Genomic DNA, 20,326 nt, shown 5'->3' with positions numbered 1-20,326 from the left:
GAGAGGCGGATGCCGACGAGGGATAGACGCCGACACAGGTGCCGGGGCCTGAGACATCGCTGCGCTCCTCTGCCCTGCATGAAGCCAGCAGCGGCAGGGGCGATGCTATTCCGCTCCTCCGTCCCCCCGCCGCTGGCTTCATGCAGGGCAGAGGAGCGTAGCGATGTCTCAGGCCCTGGCACCTGTGCCGGCGTCTATCCCTTGCCGGCATCCGCCTCTCTAGTACAGCGGATGCCGGGTCTGTATTGGCGGCCCCTTCTCTCCCGGGGCCGGTTCCCACCGGCCCCATACCTGTAAAGTTGCAGTCCGGCTCCTGCGCGGCGATATCGCAGGAGCCGACCTGTTCGGGTGACAGCCGGGAGCCTAATGAAGGCTCCCAGGCCTGTCACTGCTATATTAGTATTGCGGCTAGTCTATGACCAGCCGTAATACTAATATACAGAATGTCCCATAGACGGCAATACAGTGACTGCAATCAAATGACTGCATATATAATAAAAAAATGAAATAAATAAAAGTTCTAAACCTCCTTTCCTTAGAATATATATAACAGTAGAAAATCATATGTCAAACACATACACATTAGGTATCCCTGTGTCCGAAAATGCCCGGTCTACTAATAGTTTTCCTGTACGGTGAACGTCAAAATCACAATTGCTAAACCGCCGGGTTTTTTTTCAATACAAGGTGATCTAAGCAATAGATATTCCCCAAAATGGTATAACTAAAAAGTACATCTGGTCCCGCAAAAAAAAACAAAAAAACACTCTATGCGTCCCCGTACAGCTGCAGGGTCACCTGTCAATATGGCCTTGCAGCTGTTGCAAAACTACAACTCCCATATATTAAATATTTTACAATTTTTTGCTTCAAATTTTTTTTCCCTATTTTCCTCCTCTAAAACCTAGGTGCGTCTTATAGTCCGAAAAATACGGTACCTCCCTCGAACCGGGACCGCGGGACACGTCACCGAAATCATGAATGTCCCGCGGAAATCGGGACGGTGGGGAGGTATGATACTGTGTGTCGGGGTCACTATGGGACATTATACTGTGTGGAGAGACCGCTATGGGACATTATACTGTGTGAAGGGTCCACTATGGGAGATTATACTGTGTGGAGGGGCCACTATTGGACATTATACTGTGTGGAGGGTCCACTATGGGACATTATACTGTGTGGAGAGGTCACTATGGGACATTATACTGTGTGGAGAGGTCACTATTGGACATTATACTGTGTGGAGAGACCGCTATTGGACATTATACTGTGTGGAGAGGTCACTATGGGACATTATACTGTGTGGAGGGGCCACTATTGGACATTATACTGTGTGGAGAGGCCGCTATGGGACATTATACTGTGTGGAGAGGTCACTATGGGACATTATACTGTGTGGAGAGACCGCTATTGGACATTATACTGTGTGGAGAGGTCACTATGGGACATTATACTGTGTGGAGGGGTCACTATTGGACATTGTACTGTGTGGAGGGTTCACTATTGGACATTGTACTGTGTGGAGGGTTCACTATTGGACATTGTACTGTGTGGAGGGTTCACTATTGGACATTATACTGTGTGGAGGGGTCACTATTGGACATTATACTGTGTGGAGGGGTCACTATGGGACATTATACTGTGTGGAGAGGTCACTATGGGACATTATACTGTGTGGAGGGGTCACTATGGGACATTATACTGTGTGGAGAGGTCACTATTAGACATTATACTGTGTGGAGGTGTCACTATGGGACATTATACTGTGTGGAGGGGTCACTATTGGACATTATACTGTGTGGAGGGGTCACTATGGGACATTATACTGTGTGGAGGGGTCACTATGGGACATTATACTGTGTGGAGAGGTCACTATTAGATATTATACTGTGTGGAGGTGTCACTATGGGACATTATACTGTGTGGAGAGGTCACTATTGGACATTATACTGTGTGGAGGGGTCACTATGGGACATTATACTGTGTGGAGGGGTCACTATGGGACATTATACTGTGTGGAGAGGTCACTATTAGACATTATACTGTGTGGAGGTGTCACTATGGGACATTATACTGTGTGGAGAGGTCACTATTGGACATTATACTGTGTGGAGGGTTCACTATGGGACATTATACTGTGTGGAGGGTTCGCTATGGGACATTATACTGTGTGGAGGGTTCACTATGGGACATTATACTGTGTGGTGGAGGGACCACTATGGGACATTATACTGTGTGGAGGGTTCACTATTGGACATTATACTGTGTGGAGGGTTCACTATGGGACATTATACTGTGTGGAGGGTTCACTATGGGACATTATACTGTGTGGAGGGTTCGCTATGGGACATTATACTGTGTGGAGGGGTCACTATGGGACATTATACTGTGTGGAGAGGTCACTATTGGACATTATACTGTGTGGAGGTGTCACTATGGGACATTATACTGTGTGGAGAGGTCACTATTGGACATTATACTGTGTGGAGGGTTCACTATGGGACATTATACTGTGTGGAGGGTTCGCTATGGGACATTATACTGTGTGGAGGGTTCACTATGGGACATTATACTGTGTGGAGGGTTCACTATGGGACATTATACTGTGTGGAGGGTTCATTATGGGACATTATACTGTGTGGTGGAGGGACCACTATGGGACATTATACTGTGTGGAGGGTTCACTATTGGACATTATACTGTGTGGAGGGTTCACTATGGGACATTATACTGTGTGGAGGGTTCACTATGGGACATTATACTGTGTGGAGGGTTCACTATGGGACATTATACTGTGTGGAGGGTTCACTATGGGACATTATACTGTGTGGTGGAGGGACCACTATGGGACATTATACTGTGTGGAGGGTTCACTATTGGACATTATACTGTGTGGAGGGTTCACTATGGGACATTATACTGTGTGGAGGGTTCACTATTGGACATTATACTGTGTGGTGGAGGGACCACTATGGGACATTATACTGTGTGGAGGGTTCACTATTGGACATTATACTGTGTGGAGGGTTCACTATGGGACATTATACTGTGTGGAGGGTTCACTATGGGACATTATACTGTGTGGTGGAGGGACCACTATGGGACATTATACTGTGTGGAGGGTTCACTATTGGACATTATACTGTGTGGAGGGTTCACTATGGGACATTATACTGTGTGGAGGGTTCACTATGGGACATTATACTGTGTGGTGGAGGGACCACTATGGGACATTATACTGTGTGGAGGGTTCACTATTGGACATTATACTGTGTGGAGGGTTCACTATGGGACATTATACTGTGTGGAGGGTTCACTATGGGACATTATACTGTGTGGAGGGTTCACTATGGGACATTATACTGTGTGGAGGGTTCACTATGGGACATTATACTGTGTGGAGGGTTCACTATGGGACATTATACTGTGTGGAGGGTTCACTATGGGACATTATACTGTGTGGTGGAGGGACCACTATGGGACATTATACTGTGTGGTGGAGGGACCACTATGGGACATTATACTGTGTGGAGGGTTCACTATGGGACATTATACTGTGTGGAGGGTTCACTATGGGACATTATACTGTGTGGAGGGTTCACTATGGGACATTATACTGTGTGGAGAGGTCACTATTGGACATTATACTGTGTGGAGGGTTCGCTATGGGACATTATACTGTGTGGAGGGGTCACTATGGGACATTATACTGTGTGGAGGGTTCACTATGGGACATTATACTGTGTGGTGGAGGGACCACTATGGGACATTATACTGTGTGGAGGGTTCACTATTGGACATTATACTGTGTGGAGGGTTCACTATGGGACATTATACTGTGTGGAGGGGTCACTATGGGACATTATACTGTGTGGAGAGTTCGCTATGGGACATTATACTGTGTGGAGGGGTCACTATGGGACATTATACTGTGTGGAGGGTTCGCTATGGGACATTATACTGTGTGGAGGGTTCACTATTGGACATTATACTGTGTGGTGGAGGGACCACTATGGGACATTATACTGTGTGGAGGGTTCACTATGGGACATTATACTGTGTGGAGGGGTCACTATGGGACATTATACTGTGTGGAGGGTTCGCTATGGGACATTATACTGTGTGGAGGGTTCACTATTGGACATTATACTGTGTGGTGGAGGGACCACTATGGGACATCATACAGCATGAAGTGCTGCTACAGGACATTATTTTGTCAATGGGGCTGGGCAAAGCTGTATGGAATACAACCAGTGTCCATGTTCCATGCTGTAGTGAGCTGGGGGCCCACCTGGCAGGGCCACCCTGAGCTTGCACACTGCCCCAACAGAAGCTTGTGTACAGCATTCCATTCTGCATCATAGTTTTGTATGTGTGTTTTAATCCTTTCAGTATACAACATGGCTGCTCAGCCGACTGTTAACAGAGCTGTTTGTAAACTACAACTCAGCGTTTTCAAAATGTGCGCAAAGCACGTCGGGAAATGTAGTCGTTAGAGTCTTTGGGGCTACAGCGCCTGCGTACAGAGGTAACTGCCGCCTACAGCAGCTGGCCGCTGTTGCCTGGCAACCACTAGGGACTCCGAGGGGATCGGGGCGGGGTTTTTAAGACTTCCTTAGCCAATCACAGTGGAATCCGGCCCGCGCCGCTTGACGTCCCTTTGTATTAGCGCAGGCGCAGTTTTTCCTTTTTGCAGCGTTCCAGCCTCGGTTTACGGTGCTGTGTTCTGATTGGCTGTGGTGGAGAGATTCTCAGTGCCTGCTTCCCGTTAACGCGGAGGGTTATGGGGCAGGCCCCGGGAAGTACAGAACGGTGTGAGGCGCTGGGCAGTGGTGTGTCCCGGGGGTGAGTGTGTTTCTGTTCAGTAAGCCCTTCCTGCACTCACCACTTCCCAGTCAGGCCCTCACACCCAGTGCCCGTTCCCTGCAGCCACTACTCTGCAACAATGGCCAGCTGTGCCCCGCATAGCCAGCACCAAGTGCCCAGTACAGGCCGTGTCTGTGGCCGTGTGCGGCTGACGTCCACCTCTATAGGCTGGATATAGTGCTGCCATGTCTGCCTGGCTTGTTCCACCGTGTAAATCCACTTTATCATCGCAGGGGCCATTGTATGAGCTGCAAACAATACCCAGTGCTCTCTGCTCACATAGCCTGCAGATCAGCTATTGCTCCATCATTCTTCTAGCTAGTCAGAGCCCATATGCTTGCTCATATAAGGTGTGTAGTATGATCAGCTGCCCTATCGTCCACACCATGTTATTGTGTTGCTACATATTTCATTTGCCTGATCTGACCATATATACAGCGCCCCCTTCCCTCACAGATGTAGAAGTAATTGCCAATATAAGTAAGAAGTTGGATTAGATTTGTGTACACACAATAGGATCTGTATAGATGCATAAGAGATCCTTGTCATTTTTATCAAATAAATGGTTAATTAACACCATTTTAGTCCGTACTCTCCTTATAAGTAGGCCTTCACCAGTGATTCAGATCTATATTACAGTTCTGTTCACTACAAATCTTGCAGTAAATATAAGTGTGAATTCACACATGACAGATTTGTTGTGTTATGCTTCTGAATGGGGTTGTTTCTGCAACGTGTGCACAGATTTTGCAGCCCAGTGCAGAAGAATAGAGATGTCTGTAACGAATCTGCCACGTATGAATACTGCCTAAGGGATTTCGTGCGTATGGTAATTAATATGTGCTCATTTGGCGCTGTTGCAATGTAAATAGGATTTACCACTTTTAGAGTAGTTTATGAGAACAGCTCCAGTGTGTTCATCAAAAACTGTGACTAAGCTTAATATCATGTATTCTTTGCAGTGGGGTTTGCTTGTATCTGAGATCTGTCCCCCTTTTTGCTAATTATATCTTTTTCCTTTCTGAGGCTAAGGCCACTTGTGGTTAACCTGCTGTGAAGTACAGTATACGAGTAGTGGATGGGATTTAAACAAATGTCATTTACACATTGCAGAAAAAAAGCTTGGAGCACAATATGTGTATTGTGCTGTGAGTTTGAAACACACAGCAGTTCGGTTATTCCTGCAGTTGCATTGCAAAGATTGAAACCCATGTAGCTGCACAGGAGACCGAGCATATAACCCAGAACACAAGACAATTATTTTTTCTCCCGAGCATGTCAGCTGTGGGTTGTCTAGTACCGGCATCCTACTGAAAATGTGTGATGAGTTTAAGGCTGGAGTCAGACTAGCGCTCAGGGATTCCATTCCTCATTCTGCTTTAAAAATGCAGAGATGAAAATCCTGCAAGCAGCGCTTTTCTCTCTGTATATTTCATGTGGAAACCACATGGACCCCATTATAGTGTATGGGGTCTGCAGGTTTTCCTGAAGGTAACCACTCTTTAATGCATATAGGTTTCCATTTGGGATGTCCCCGAGCAGACTCCCTGAACGCAGATGTGAACCAGGCTTCATTTATCTAAATTTGGCTTTCAAATATCTGTGTGTTTGCTGCTAAAACATCCCCATTCAAGTTAACTAATTTCCATTTAGAGAAATTTCTGCAGCAAATCTGATGTGTGACCTCACCCCAAGAATGGAAGTTCCAAGCAGGAGGCAAAAGACAAACTTTTGAGTTTTGTTTTTTACCTGTGAAACATTTCAGCCTAGTAGGCATTGCCATTATGGTAAAGATTCTGGTACTCCTACCAGGGTGAACTCCATACTGTAGAATTTGGGTGGATGTTTTTTTAGCTGCCAGGCAGGGAAACTGTCAATAAATATGAATACATTTTCGGTGCCAGCAGCTATCTTCTTCGTGTCTGATTTGTTGACCCTACTTTTCTACAATTAAATTCACACATAGCAGATTTGTCTAATAATTTCTGTGACTTTCCTCAGTTTCTTGTCTGAATTGGCTCTTACCACCAACTTGGCAAATATACCCTAATTTGCATAAAGACTTGAGGGTTTATTGAATGGATTTGGAAAAACAAAATACCAAAATGCTGGGGGTGACAGATGAGGTATATCATCGAGCTTCTAAGACCTTGTGACAAGTCTCTTTAAGGCAGGATTTCATTGGACTGCTTCTCTGCTGATTTTCCATCAGGAAAAATCATCTTTGAAGTTCTCTGTATGTTGCCACCAGTGCAAAAACTGCCGAAAATAGGGTATTCCCTGTACTCGACACTGAAAAGCATAAAGCAGTGGGAACCCTGGATCTTAGGGTGTTCCCTGACTCCAAAGTGTTTATTCATAGTCCACAGGTTAGGTCATCAGTTTGTCATCTGTGGAGGTCTGACAACGGTACCCCTCAGAGATCAGCTGTTACAGAAGCCTTCAGGTACATCAGTATAATAATAAGAAATTGGGATGGGAAAACCCCATTATGGTAAGGCTCCAAGTAGCTGGCTGGAGCCATAAAGCACAGTGGGAAAAACCATGGCGGAAATGGAGTGTGTTTTCCTGCAGCACTATTCATAGAAAGTCCTCAGAGTTTTCCTCTGCTGATTTTTCTGCTTCAGTTATATCTATAGGTAAACTGTGGGTGTTTCCCTGTAGGTATAATGGACATTCTGCGATTTCCAAAGTGCAACGAGTTTGGAAATCGCAGTGTTTCCACTGCGTTTATTTTTCTGCAATGTGTAGATGGGATTCACGATGGAATGGGTGGATGAGAATCCCATTTTTAATGCAGCATGTGGATGACATTTAGTTAAAGGTACTGTACATGGCAGTGGGTTACCGCCTAAGGCTGCGTTCACATTTGCTTCAGAGTCTCCGTTTGTGTCTGCTAATTTACTGGTCCGTTGTTCTGGTCCTCTGACAGACCAAAACAATGGGGACCATTCTGCAAGTATTAACCTAGTGTAATCTGTTGCGACTTTATCCCTACAAACCTGGCCTAAAGGTGTATAAATCTGCCATTTTGGAAAGCACTCCCCATCTATGTATATGTATTAGAAATGTAATGCTATTACTAAAAGATGATCTTCGACTCCCGACTGTGAATAAAACAAAACCATAAAGGATGCACTAAAATAGTGTGGGAGAATCTGTCCATATGATGCTTTTGACCTTTATTCAGATTGTATATCAAATAGTCAATAATTTAGTTATTTAGTCATCTGTGACATGGTCATCAGGGGTACCAGATCCATAATGAATATGTTTTGATCAGTTTTATACTTCATTCTAATGGATCCCATTGCCTTGTTTCCAGGACATAAAATTGCTATACACCAGCATACTAATATCTATAGTTGAGAATTATAGATTATTACCATATACATTATTTCCCCTGGGTTTAATATAAGTTGGATGTATACATTTAGAAATAGGATATTTGGTCTGGTTGTTAAAACTCCTTTTTGTGTTCTCATTATGTTCCCCATTTCTGCATTATGTTATAGGTTTTCTATCAGTCAGATTGTCGAAGTGAAAGGAAAAGACCAGAGGTAAGGCTACTTCTTTTCTATAATTAAATGTGTGTGTGTATATATATATATATATATATACAGTCCTATGAAAAAGTTTGGGCACCCCTATTAATCTTAATCATTTTTAGTTCTAAATATTTTGGTATTTGCAACAGCCATTTCAGTTTGATATATCTAATAACTGATGGACACAGTAATATTTCAGGATTGAAATGAGGTTTATTGTACTAACAGAAAATGCGCAATATGCATTAAACCAAAATTTGACCGGTGCAAAAGTATGGGCACCTCAACAGAAAAGTGACATTAATATTTAGTACATCCTCCTTTTGCAAAGATAACAGCCTCTAGTCGCTTCCTGTAGCTTTTAATCAGTTCCTGGATCCTGGATAAAGGTATTTTGGACAAACAATTCAAGTTCAGTTAAGTTAGATGGTCGCCGAGCATGGACAGCCCGCTTCAAATCATCCCACAGATGTTCAATGATATTCAGGTCTGGGGACTGGGATGGCCATTCCAGAACATTGTAATTGTTCCTCTGCATGAATGCCTGAGGATTTGGAGCGGTGTTTTGGATCATTGTCTTGCTGAAATATCCATCCCCGGCGTAACTTCAACTTCGTCACTGATTCTTGAACATTATTCTCAAGAATCTGCTGATACTGAGTGGAATCCATGCGACCCTCAACTTTAACAAGATTCCCGATGCCGGCATTGGCCACACAGCCCCAAAGCATGATGGAACCTCCACCAAATTTTACAGTGGGTAGCATGTGTTTTTCTTGGAATGCTGTTTCTTTTTGGACGCCGTGCATAACGCCTTTTTTTATAACCAAACAACTCAATTTTTGTTTCCAAAATGAAGCTGCCTTGTCCAAATGTGCTTTTTCATACCTCAGGCAACTCTATTTGTGGCGTACGGCTTCTTTCTCATCACTCTCCCATACAGCTTCTATTTGTGCAAAGTGCGCTGTATAGTTGACCGATGCACAGTGACACCATCTGCAGCAAGATGATGCTGCAGCTCTTTGGAGGTGGTCTGTGGATTGTCCTTGACTGTTCTCACAATTCTTCTTCTCTGCCTTTCTGATATTTTTCTTGGCCTGCCACTTCTGGGCTTAACAAGAACTGTCTCTGTGGTCTTCCATTTCCTTACTATGTTCCTCACAGTGGAAACTGACAGGTTAAATCTCTTAGACAGCTTTTTGTATCCTTCCGCTGAACAACTATGTTGAACAATCTTTGTTTTCAGATCATTTGAGAGTTGTTTTGAGTAGCCCATGATGCCACTCTTCAGAGGAGATTCAAATAGTAGAACAACTTGCAATTGGCCACCTTAAATACCTTTTCTCATGATTGGATACACCTGGCTATGAAGTTCAAAGCTCACTGAGGTTACAAAACCAATTTTGTGCTTCAGTAAGTCAGTAAAAAGTAGTTAGGAGTATTCAAATCAATAAAATGATAAGGGTGCCCATACTTTTGCACCGGTCAAATTTTGGTTTAATGCATATTGCGCATTTTCTGTTAGTACAATAAACCTCATTTCAATCCTGAAATATTACTGTGTCCATCAGTTATTAGATATATCAAACTGAAATGGCTGTTGCAAATACCAAAATATTTAGAACTAAAAATGATTAAGATTAATAGGGGTGCCCAAACTTTTTCATAGGACTGTATATATATATTTATTTAAATCCACTATAGAAAATATTTTCAATGGTAAGGCCTTGTGCACACAACAATGGAAAACATCCTTGGGTGGTCACTTGTAAAAACACATTGATTACAATGAAGCTATTCACATGTCTATTTTTTTGGCTGTCTGTTTTAACAGACTGAAATCCAGAAAAGTAGATGCTCCACAGATAAGAATTGGACTTTGTATCCATTTTTCACATCTGTTTTTTTTTTCTTCAATGTATGTGTGCATGAGTCCTAAATTTTCCACATCCTGTTGTACATATAAAGGGGTTGTCTCCCCTATTAGAATACAGTTGCCTCAAGATGATCAAATGATCCTCTCACTCCTGTCCTAGTTGATTTGGTTGGCAGAAATGGCAGCCAGTGGACACTGCATGGAAAATGTATTACACATTGGTCATGCTTGTGAATTTGGCATAATTGAAGCCGCTCTCATCATTTTTGACTCACAGATGGTATATGTACTAGAGGTCTTTTCATGAGAAAAACCAAAACTATGGCAGAGAGGCATAACATCTTATACCATCACCTATATACCTTGAGGAAAATTTTGCACATACGAGCCACTCCACCTTATTGTCCTGGTCAAGAATGGCAGTGCTTGTGGTGCACATCAGTATCGGCACCAGCATTGTCATTCTTATTATTTGCTAAATGTCTAGGACAGTGTTGCCATCCATGGTGGCCAGTTGGGATATAATCCTCACTTACTATATAGCAGTTGAAACTTGTCAAACAGACCTTTTTTGCTACAGAGAAGTCTATGGAAAAATGGTAACCGCTGTAAGGGTACGGCCCCATGTTGTAGCATTTTTTGTTTCAGACTTTGCTGCTTGTTTTTTAGCTTAAGTTAGGAGTGGCTTGAAAAGGAATAGAAAATATAAAAGAAGCCCTTAGACATTTCCCTTCCTACACTACTGACTTTGGTTCAATAAACCTCAGCAAAAGCTAAAACCCTACTTTGCAGTAACATAGCGTTTTAGCCTGCTGTGGAGATGTAGTGAAAAAAACACTGCATTTTACGGTACCGTAATTGATGAGATTCTGGCTAAAGCCTTCCACTGCGAGGCTGTGGAAAAGATGATTATTCAAAAACCCATGAATTTGCAAAAGAAAAACAAAAACCCAAAAAACAGCATGTCAATTCTAGCTGCAGAAAAGTAAGCATTTTCTTTATAGATTTAATAGGGAAGAAAACTGCAGGAAAAAACGCAATGACTGTGTAGACTAAGTCTAGAGAGAGGCTTGTTTTTGTTGTTTTTTGGTGTAGATTTTGCATTTTATGAACCAAAGCCAAGAGTGGATTCAAGAGGAAAGGGAAATATAAAGGAAGCGTTTGTACTTCACTTTCCTGCTGACTCCACTCCTGGCTTCGCACCAGTTGAATGAGCATCAGCATAACAACAAAAACACCATGTGTGTGTCTCCAGCCTTTGGGTGGTTGTTTTGGTGTTGTTTTAGGGTATTCGTAGCTTTTGACAGGTGTTTTTGGTGTTTATTATTTGCTAGATGCAGCATGATCTAGGAGTGAAAAGTGGTAGGAAAAAAAATGCTTCATATTTTACAATAAGAAAAACAACTATTTGTGAAGTAGTCCACAGCAGGTAAAAATGCAACAAATAGAGTGTTTTGGTTTTTTTAACCATGTCTTTTCTACATCAGGTGAAAGCATTTACTCCAGGGACATGAAGTGGTTCAATACCTCAGGCCAGGAGAGACGCCACCACTGCTCAAAAAAGAAATAGTCACAGCATTGAGAGACAGGTATTTCTATACTTAATGAAGGTGTTGGGGGGATAGTTTGAGAATTGTTGGTCAACTAGTCGCATCTTTGAGGATAAGGGTGGGTTTACACCAGTGCCCGGTCTCCGCTTTAGGCAATCCAGCGGGTTTCCGTCTTCTGCCCTGAGAAACTGGACAGTGGACGGAAACCCAGCTGTCAGTTTTCAAACCCATTCACTTGAATTGTTTGCAAAGTGTCCACCCGTGAGCAGCTTCCGCCTCTCCGTGGCGAAAACTTTTTTTTTAACCGGACACAAAGTCCTGTATGTCTTACTTTGTGTCCAGTTAAAAAAAATGGTTTCGCCACAGAGAGGAAGACGACGCTCTCGGGTGGACACTTTGCAAACAATTCAAGTGAATGGGTTTGAAAACTGACTGCTGGGTTTCTGTCCCCTGTCCAGAAGACTGAAACCTGCCGGATTGCCTAAACCGGAGACTGGGAACTGGTGTGAACCCGCCCTTAGGCTCCATGTTGTGGAAACACACCTTTTTATGTTGCAGATTTCTTGTGTTTTTTCAGCCAAAGCCAAGAATGGCTACAAAAGAAATGGGGACTTATATAGGAAGATTCTTACAATTCTACCTTATCCACTCCTGGCTTTGGCTAAAAAAAACCACAGCAAAATCTGCAACTGGCTATCAGTTACTGTCCATTATATGCCCGATGCCCATAGACCTCCAATGTTTAAAAATTTATTTAAAAAAAAAAATAAAAAAAGGACCCTTGCTGTCCATTTTTTCAAACAGACAGAAAAGTCCTGCATGTAGGAATTTTTTGTCCGCTTGAAAAAGCGGACATGGTTGTAAACGGACACTAAAGGACACAAGATAAAATCCCAATGAAATGAGTGGAAATTGCAAACGGACCAGCTAGTGTCCGTTACTAAAATCTTGTACAGACAATAGCCATGGACACTGCTGAGCGGACACCAACGGTAGTGTGAACGCCCCCAAAGAGGTTAATATTTCCTATAAATATATAACCTTTATGCTTGTCAGAAATTGGTTAATTTCACATTATATGTTACCAAAATTCTGAAGGCAAATACTGTATCTTTGTGTCAAATATTATTTGTGATGTCTTATGATTCAAGATCTAGATATTCTTAAACTTTGGATTTAGGCTACATTCCAGACCTATTTAAAGGGGTTCTCCCATCTCTGTGTATCAGCCAGGCTGGATGCAGTGTCTGCTTCTCACTTCCTGTATTTCTCTCCCCCTCCTACTGAATGGGACAAACAACATTTCTGCATGTCAGATATTATGCAGATTCTTGTAGAGACCAGGCTCAGTTATCTGTGTGTGAACTTAAGAGAGATAACAGACTAGTCTTTATCAGCAAAGTACAATTAGCTGAAGCCGGCAAGAGCAGTGAGTGAGTGATGTCACTTGTCCTATCTCCCAGGTCCGTGGTTATAGCAACGCTGTGTAAATCAGGAATCAATTCACATACCAGGCAAACAAAGCAGAATTTCTAAAGCAATATATTTAGAAAAAGGCTTCAATTTACAAAAGCTACCAGTATAGATAGGATCACCTTTCAGAAAAAATTGCATCTTGCTTTACAAAGTCAGAATCAGCTGAGATTTCACAATGAATGTCTGTTTAGGAGGAAGGGGAAAGAGGAAAAGTACAAGATAATGGAAAAAATTATATATTAGGCCTGGTTCACATCTGCGTTCCGTATTCCGTTCAGGGAGTCCACTTGAGGACTCCCCAGCAGTACTTGCAAGCAGTACTTTGCTCTCCGCATGATTCGTCTAGAAAACACACACACACCCCATTATAGTCTATGGGGTCCATGTGGTTTCTAAGTTAAATGCTTTTTAATGCATTCAATATTTTGTTCGGGGGTCTCCAAGTGGACTCTCCCAACGGAATACCCAACGCAGATGTGAACCGGGCCTTACAGCATTTTTATTCTATTCACCTGCTTATTTATTTGAATTTTGTTGAAAACTATGTCACCAAGTTGTAGCTACACTTTGCTCTTACTATTTTACACAGTGTGCATGTTGTATATAGCAGTTAGTAGCCTCTAAAATTCTTTTCCTTTCTAAGGATGAGGCCCCATGTTGCGGGAACGTAGTTTATTTTGCTGAGTTTTTTTGAGCTAGAGCCATGAATGGCTACAAACTGAATGGGAATTATATAGGAAGTTCTTATACTTCTACTTTATGCTCAATCCACTCCTGGCTTTGGCTCAACAAACTGCAGCAAAATCTGCAACAAAAAAAGCTGCGTTTCTGCAACGTGGAGACTCAGCCTTAAAGGGCTTTTTTTAGACCATAGAATAGGAGCTGATCTGCGATAACCTGGCATGGTCACTACACAGAGTACAGATCTGTGATTTTAGGGCCCCATACACTTTACTTCTGGCCCTGTGGCTCCAGTAATATAATAAGTGGGTTCTTTGTGTTAGACTACCCCCCTCCATCCTCCCCCAACCCCACCCCCACCCCGATCTCATATTGATGATCTACTCTAAGCTCTGAATGTGCCCTTAAATCACTGAGGCAGCTTCTGCTGGTTGGTTTACTGAACTTTAGAAGTAAAATCTATCATTCTCACTTGTGAACGCATGTGAAACCAAGCCATTAGCTTACCTTCTCCAATTTGCAAACATCCATATGTTTACGATTTTGAGAACTGTTTGTGTATATTCACACATTCAGGTTTTTGAAGCCAAACTCAAATGTGAATTATAAAAGGAGACAAACAGTAGGGGCTGAGTTGGGAGTATATGTCTTGGCAGTGTAGTTGTGTATAAGCAGTGTCTACTGTATATACATTATATGTTATCTGCTCACTGAACAGTCACATCTCCCATACAATCTTCTATAAAATCTTCCTGACGTGTGTACATACGGACAGTAAATCTGTGCAGGTACTGTTCTGCCAGGACATGTGCATACTGTACTAGATCTAATGAATGATACCCATACGATATGTACAATAAAAGTATATTTTTTTGCTAGTGTAATACTTCTGTTTATTGGTGCATTGAGTCCTATAGTCTGAAAATATGGTAATAACACAGTTTGTGATCGATGTGGAGAGTAAACGTCACGTGCAGCTTTTCGCATACATAAGAGCAGAATCTCAGTCCCACACAATTTTTCAGTTTTGCTCGATTGTCAAAAACGATTCCAAACACACAACTGCTCGTAAGAAATCAGTCACGATGCCTGCAGACGTAAACCTGTATATTTGGGACCTCAGGTAACTTCACTTGAATCTATGTGGAGGAAGAGCAGAGCGTGGAGGATGCTACATCATCACTGCCGCAGGAATCCTGAGCTACAGGAGGAATTGCGGATCCAGGGGGCGGTGGCCGTAGGCGATGTCCACACTGTCCGCACTATGCTGGAACAGGGTTACTCCCCGAATGGCCGTGATACCAATGGATGGACTCTTCTGCACTTCTCAGCAGCCAGAGGGAAAGAAAGATGTGTCAGAGTATTCCTGGAACATGGAGGTGAGATACATTTTTTTTTTTCCCTCATACAGAGCATGCTGCAGTTTCCCAATATGTTTTCCTTCACATAACCAGATTTTTTTTTCATTGTATTGTTATATATGTAATTGGGCAGCAGCAGTTGTGTAATGGATACTTATCTCCTGTGCTGTGATCACTGGGGGCTCCATCTGCGGCTCCTCCAGTGATCTGGGGGCGGGGGGGGGGGACTGAAAGTCCTCCTTTTGAATGGAGTTCCAGTGTACTTGCGTTCCATTCACTTCCATGGGGCAGTGGACTCTGTTAGAGATTATATTCCTGGCAGCATCGTAGCAGTAAATGGAACACGAGTCATAATGCTTTTTAGGTGGCTTTTATATGAATTTGTAACTTGTTTTTATGCTTCTTACAATTCCTGTAGTGGAAAACACTCCAGAGTTCCACACCCAGGGCACGCTACATTTTAAAAAGAACACCACAATCCCAAGATGATAGGGTCTTCCTGTCAGTGATGGACAACCGTCTCTGTATGTACCCTGATACATGAAGGGCTGTCAGTCACTAAGAGGACCGCCCCCTTGACAAGATGACTGATTCTAAGCATAGAAAGGGAAAAGCTATAAATGACGAATTACACCCAATCACTTCCTACAAAATATATTTACAGCTCTGCTTATCTCCTTTTGCTCTATACCATGTACCTGGAATGTATTCTCCATGTGACTGGTACACTTTTAGGAGGCACCCCATTTTATTTTATTTTTTCCAGTTTGTATATATTAATTCTTGATCTCCTATAACAGATATCTATAACACTGTTTTTGTTTTTACATAACCATATAATGGCTTGTTTTTTTAAAGGACAAATTAGATTTTTGACAGTGCCATTTAAAGGGGTATTCTCATCTCGGCAAGCTATGGATAGCAAATTGTGTGCGTCCAACCATTCAGGCCCTAACCGATCATTCAGATTGGGGGACAAAACTCCACCATTCTCTTGGAGGTGAGGTCAGGCAGCACAGAGACAGCCAAGAGCTGTACTTCACTTATCTCCATCCGTCCTATTAAAATGAATGGAGCAGTCCGTGTGCTGCCTGACTTTCTTCCCTCCCCCATCCTCCTGATCAATTGGACCCCTACCGATCTGCAAGTTATCACCTATTGTAGGGATAGGGAATAACATGAAGGGAAAATTTCTTTAATGGACCATATCCTGTATAATAAAACTTAAAAAATATATATTTATGGACTAGAATAGGGTACAAAATTGCATTTCCCACATTGTTTTTTAGGTTTTTACTGCATTCACTGTACGGTTCAAATGAAATATTAGCTTTTATGACTTTATTTGTACTAAATAAAAGGATGTTTTTTGTAACTTGTTTTGTGTCTCCAGAGTTCATCACCTATTAAGATGGTTGTGCCATAATGGCCACTTATCTCCTGTGCTGTGGATAAGGGATAAGTGTCGGTCACTGAGGGCTCCATCTGCCGATCTTCCAGTGATCAGGGGACCGAAAATCCTCCTAAATCCTCCTTGTTAATGGAGTGGCAGTGTGACCAGCTCACCATTCATTTATATACTCTGCTAGAGTCTGGCAGACCCATAGCAGTAAATGGAGCGCGAATCCTACAAGCACATTGGCACTCCAACACAATTCATCTTTTTTAGGACTTTCAGCCCCCGCGTACTCCTTATCACTGAGGGACGAGGGGGATAATTGTCCATAGCTGCACAACCTCTTAATGTTCTTTCATTTTTCTGTCTATCAAGTTGTGTGAGGACTTGTAGTTCTTGTTGGAATCACTTTGGGTGCATAAAACTTTTTGATCTCTTTTTACTCCTCCTTTTTGGAGGTGAACCACGAGAAAGAAGCAATTCTTTCATTGTGCAATTTTATTTTTTTAGCTCCTGCACACAACTGGGATCTGCTGCACATATAGCCATGTGTACATGTGTGGTGGATGTCACTAAGGGGTTAGTGGTATAAGTAACCTAGACGGGCAGAGAAGACTCGGATCACATCTTCTCCATGCCTCCGATTCCCCTCCGCACAGAAACATCCTGTGAGATCATTAATGGTGTCGCATTGTTCCCTAGCAACAGCCCAAATGTAGAAACGGCACTTTTCCATTTGTGAAACGCTGCTCAATATGAGAGCTGGTTTCAAGGCTTTAAGTGACACACATCTTGTTATTTTAGTTCTCTGTCACAGTACAGGATGGAGCTAATGCAGTGTGACAACCCGAGCTACTGAATGCACCGCATACACGAGTGTGTCGCTTTATGATACTCTGTATGGAAACGATCAGGATTCTGACACAGGGAGCGTGTCATTAACCTGTCAATTTACATAGGGAAATAATATTTACCACCTTGATTTTCAGGTAACTGAACTGCCCTAACGTGTGTACATCACCTCTGACACCGCTTCTGGCTCTGTGTATCCTGAGAAACAGAGTTTATGGCTTCATGCCTGTTTATCAGGTTCTCCTGTGTCAGATGTCAATAGTGGTGATTTACTGGCATACTAACCCTAGGCTTCACACTAACATTGTGGTGTCTGTTGTTCTGATCTACTGGAGAAAGAAAGGGGGGTGGGGTACGTTATGGGGACAGCAGATCAGGCAGCCACCAACACATAAGACTGTATAATGCCAGGTAAGATCATTATGGATTTATATTCAGGTGAGTCCTGGTAAACAAGCCGACAATGCTAGAACCTGTAAAAGGCTTCATCACAGTTATACAGTTGAGAAGTCAAGGCTTCCATTGCTTGTATATCCTCAACCCTCTAACACCACAGTTTCAGAGAAGGGGGGGGGGTTCCCAATTCTTCCGCAGAGCTGGAATGCACAACCTTTTCATGTTGATGAGATGGGCGGTAGGTCTTGATCAGAACGTCACACAGATCAAGCAGGATCTAAACTGAGTAATCCCTGAAGGGCAAGGCTATTCTGAGACCTCTCTCTAGAATTAGTGCAAAGTCAGATAGCTCCAAAAAACCCTGCAATAAGTTCCCTTCTGCAGCGTCACATCTCCAGCAAATGGAGAAAATTGATGGTATTACTATTAGCTTATACAACGTAGAGGGAACCCGGTACCACTCAGACAAGACCTTCTCTAAAGAAGATATCAAGAATAAGTTCCCAATTCCACAGATAGGACAAGATGGGGCCCCCAACACAGCGTGGGTGTTCGTTTTTCTTAACTAGAAATGCCTGATGAAAAGTTGTGCTTTCTCAACTTATTGTTCGTTTTTGAGGCTGACACTGCGACGTAGTCTGCAATCTGTGATTTCATAAATATTGCCTGACATACAATACAGACTTTTTTTATGTAGTCTGATTTTCTTTGATGCTAAAGTATGTGTTTTGTTCCAGTTATTACATTCTGATTCAGTTTGATGCCATTTTGCTTCATGGCCCGCAGATGGCAGCACATGATACAATTTGTTACTGCATCATTCGTCGGATAAACTAGTGTGTGCAGTGGCGCCCACAAAACTGATTCACGGCAAAGGGCTATATGACAATCCACAGTATCATTTTTTTCTCTACCAGAGTAGTAGATGTGCGATATTAGATACGGTGCAGAGTCTTTCTAATCTTGCAAGCCCCTTTTCTGAGGTTCAGGGTGTGGATGGTTCAGTATTTTTATCTAACCCAGTGGTTAGTATTATTAAGGAACGTTATAACACCAAACTGTAGATGGAAGGTAGTGCTCTCACCCTCACTTATCCTAGCAGTATATCACCAATTCTTTAAGGAATCATTTGTAACTAGTGAAATATACAGCGCTCTACATCTATATCACTCATCACCTTATTGATATGATTCTGAAGGTGGATCAAACACGTGACATTGGCGACAATGACTGCTCAACATTAGGAGTTTTCCTACCTTAGCAACTTGTCCCCAAGAATAGGGGTTTTTCTCTCCCTAGTCTAAATGGAGGGGTGGTTACAAAGACATGCCCAGTCCTATTCAAGGGTATGGGCAGTCTCATTGATAGGTGTAGAGTGGGGCCCACTGATAGATTCAGACTGGGGAGAAAAACACCTCTGAAACGTATCTATTCTTTTCTGTCTACTAAGGTGGTAAAACCTGTCACGTTGCTAATTTACAATGAGTGGCCTGTGAATGTGATTGCTTTGTGATCCTCAAGTTATCATGACCACATTCACTATCATTATATTACATTGCATGGCCAAAGTTGTCATGTAGCCATAGTCCTAATATGCATGACATGATTTGCACCAAGTCTATTACAAAGACTTCATTCCATGTTGCTTATATAGCCCCACTGTTTTGCACAGCACTCGTGCCTTGTTCTCAGTGTTGGGGACATTAAAGTGTCCTCATAAGAGTATGTTGCAGAGTTCCAAATTAGATAATTAATTAACAGGCCTAGATGGACTGCAGCCATTTTGGTTTAAGCCTGGAGAACTGATTAAAGACACAAGATGGTAGTGTATCAAAAGAGTTCTGATTTTATTATGAGAAAAAGGTAGTTTAAATACATTACAGACAAAGAGCTGGCTTGGCTATTCTAATCAGGTACAACACGATTGGTTATAGAGATATAAGACAAGCCTGGCACATGACTATTGGCTGAGGCCTGGTATAATCTGCATCTTATTATAATTTTCCAAACTGGGATGGACTTTCCCATGAAACAAAGAAGGATTAAAAATACTTATGGGTGAGCTAACATCCCAGACTGTCTATATGTATATATCATGGCAAAAGAGATAAGATGACATGTTCCATAGACCCTGTGTCTATACACTCTAAGTGACCTTCATATACCATAAGATTAATACTTTTGTTGGTTATGTGTCCATACATCATGTAAAGGAGGTAAGAGATATACAAAGTCAGCTGTATCTTCTCAAAATGAGGCCCTTGAGAGATAATGATTAGCAACCTCTGCATTAACGTTCATTATCACATTCCTTAAAGTCTAAC

General features: G+C 42.4%; 1 protein-coding gene across 2 annotated transcripts in view; it reads left to right on the top strand.

The window, feature by feature from the left end:
- The first annotated feature begins 4,709 nt into the window (after positions 1 to 4,709).
- ASB7 (ankyrin repeat and SOCS box containing 7) overlaps positions 4,710 to 20,326 on the top strand; it is a 41,110-nt gene continuing 25,493 nt past the window's right edge. Inside the window, exons 1-4 of one of the 2 annotated variants that reach the window (XM_075273213.1) lie at positions 4,710 to 4,845; positions 8,382 to 8,426; positions 11,778 to 11,879; positions 15,121 to 15,376. In XM_075273213.1, the coding sequence (XP_075129314.1) occupies positions 15,139 to 15,376 (238 nt within the window). In that variant the 5' untranslated portion in view covers positions 4,710 to 4,845; positions 8,382 to 8,426; positions 11,778 to 11,879; positions 15,121 to 15,138. The remainder of the gene's footprint in view (positions 4,846 to 8,381; positions 8,427 to 11,777; positions 11,880 to 15,120; positions 15,377 to 20,326) is intronic. The other variant, XM_075273214.1, reaches the window with a different exon arrangement.

The sequence above is a fragment of the Leptodactylus fuscus genome, chromosome 5 (genome assembly GCF_031893055.1).
Source record: "Leptodactylus fuscus isolate aLepFus1 chromosome 5, aLepFus1.hap2, whole genome shotgun sequence".
NCBI lineage: Eukaryota > Metazoa > Chordata > Amphibia > Anura > Leptodactylidae > Leptodactylus > Leptodactylus fuscus.
Note: the sequence above shows the minus strand (reverse complement) of the source record. Positions and strands in the feature narration are given on the sequence as shown.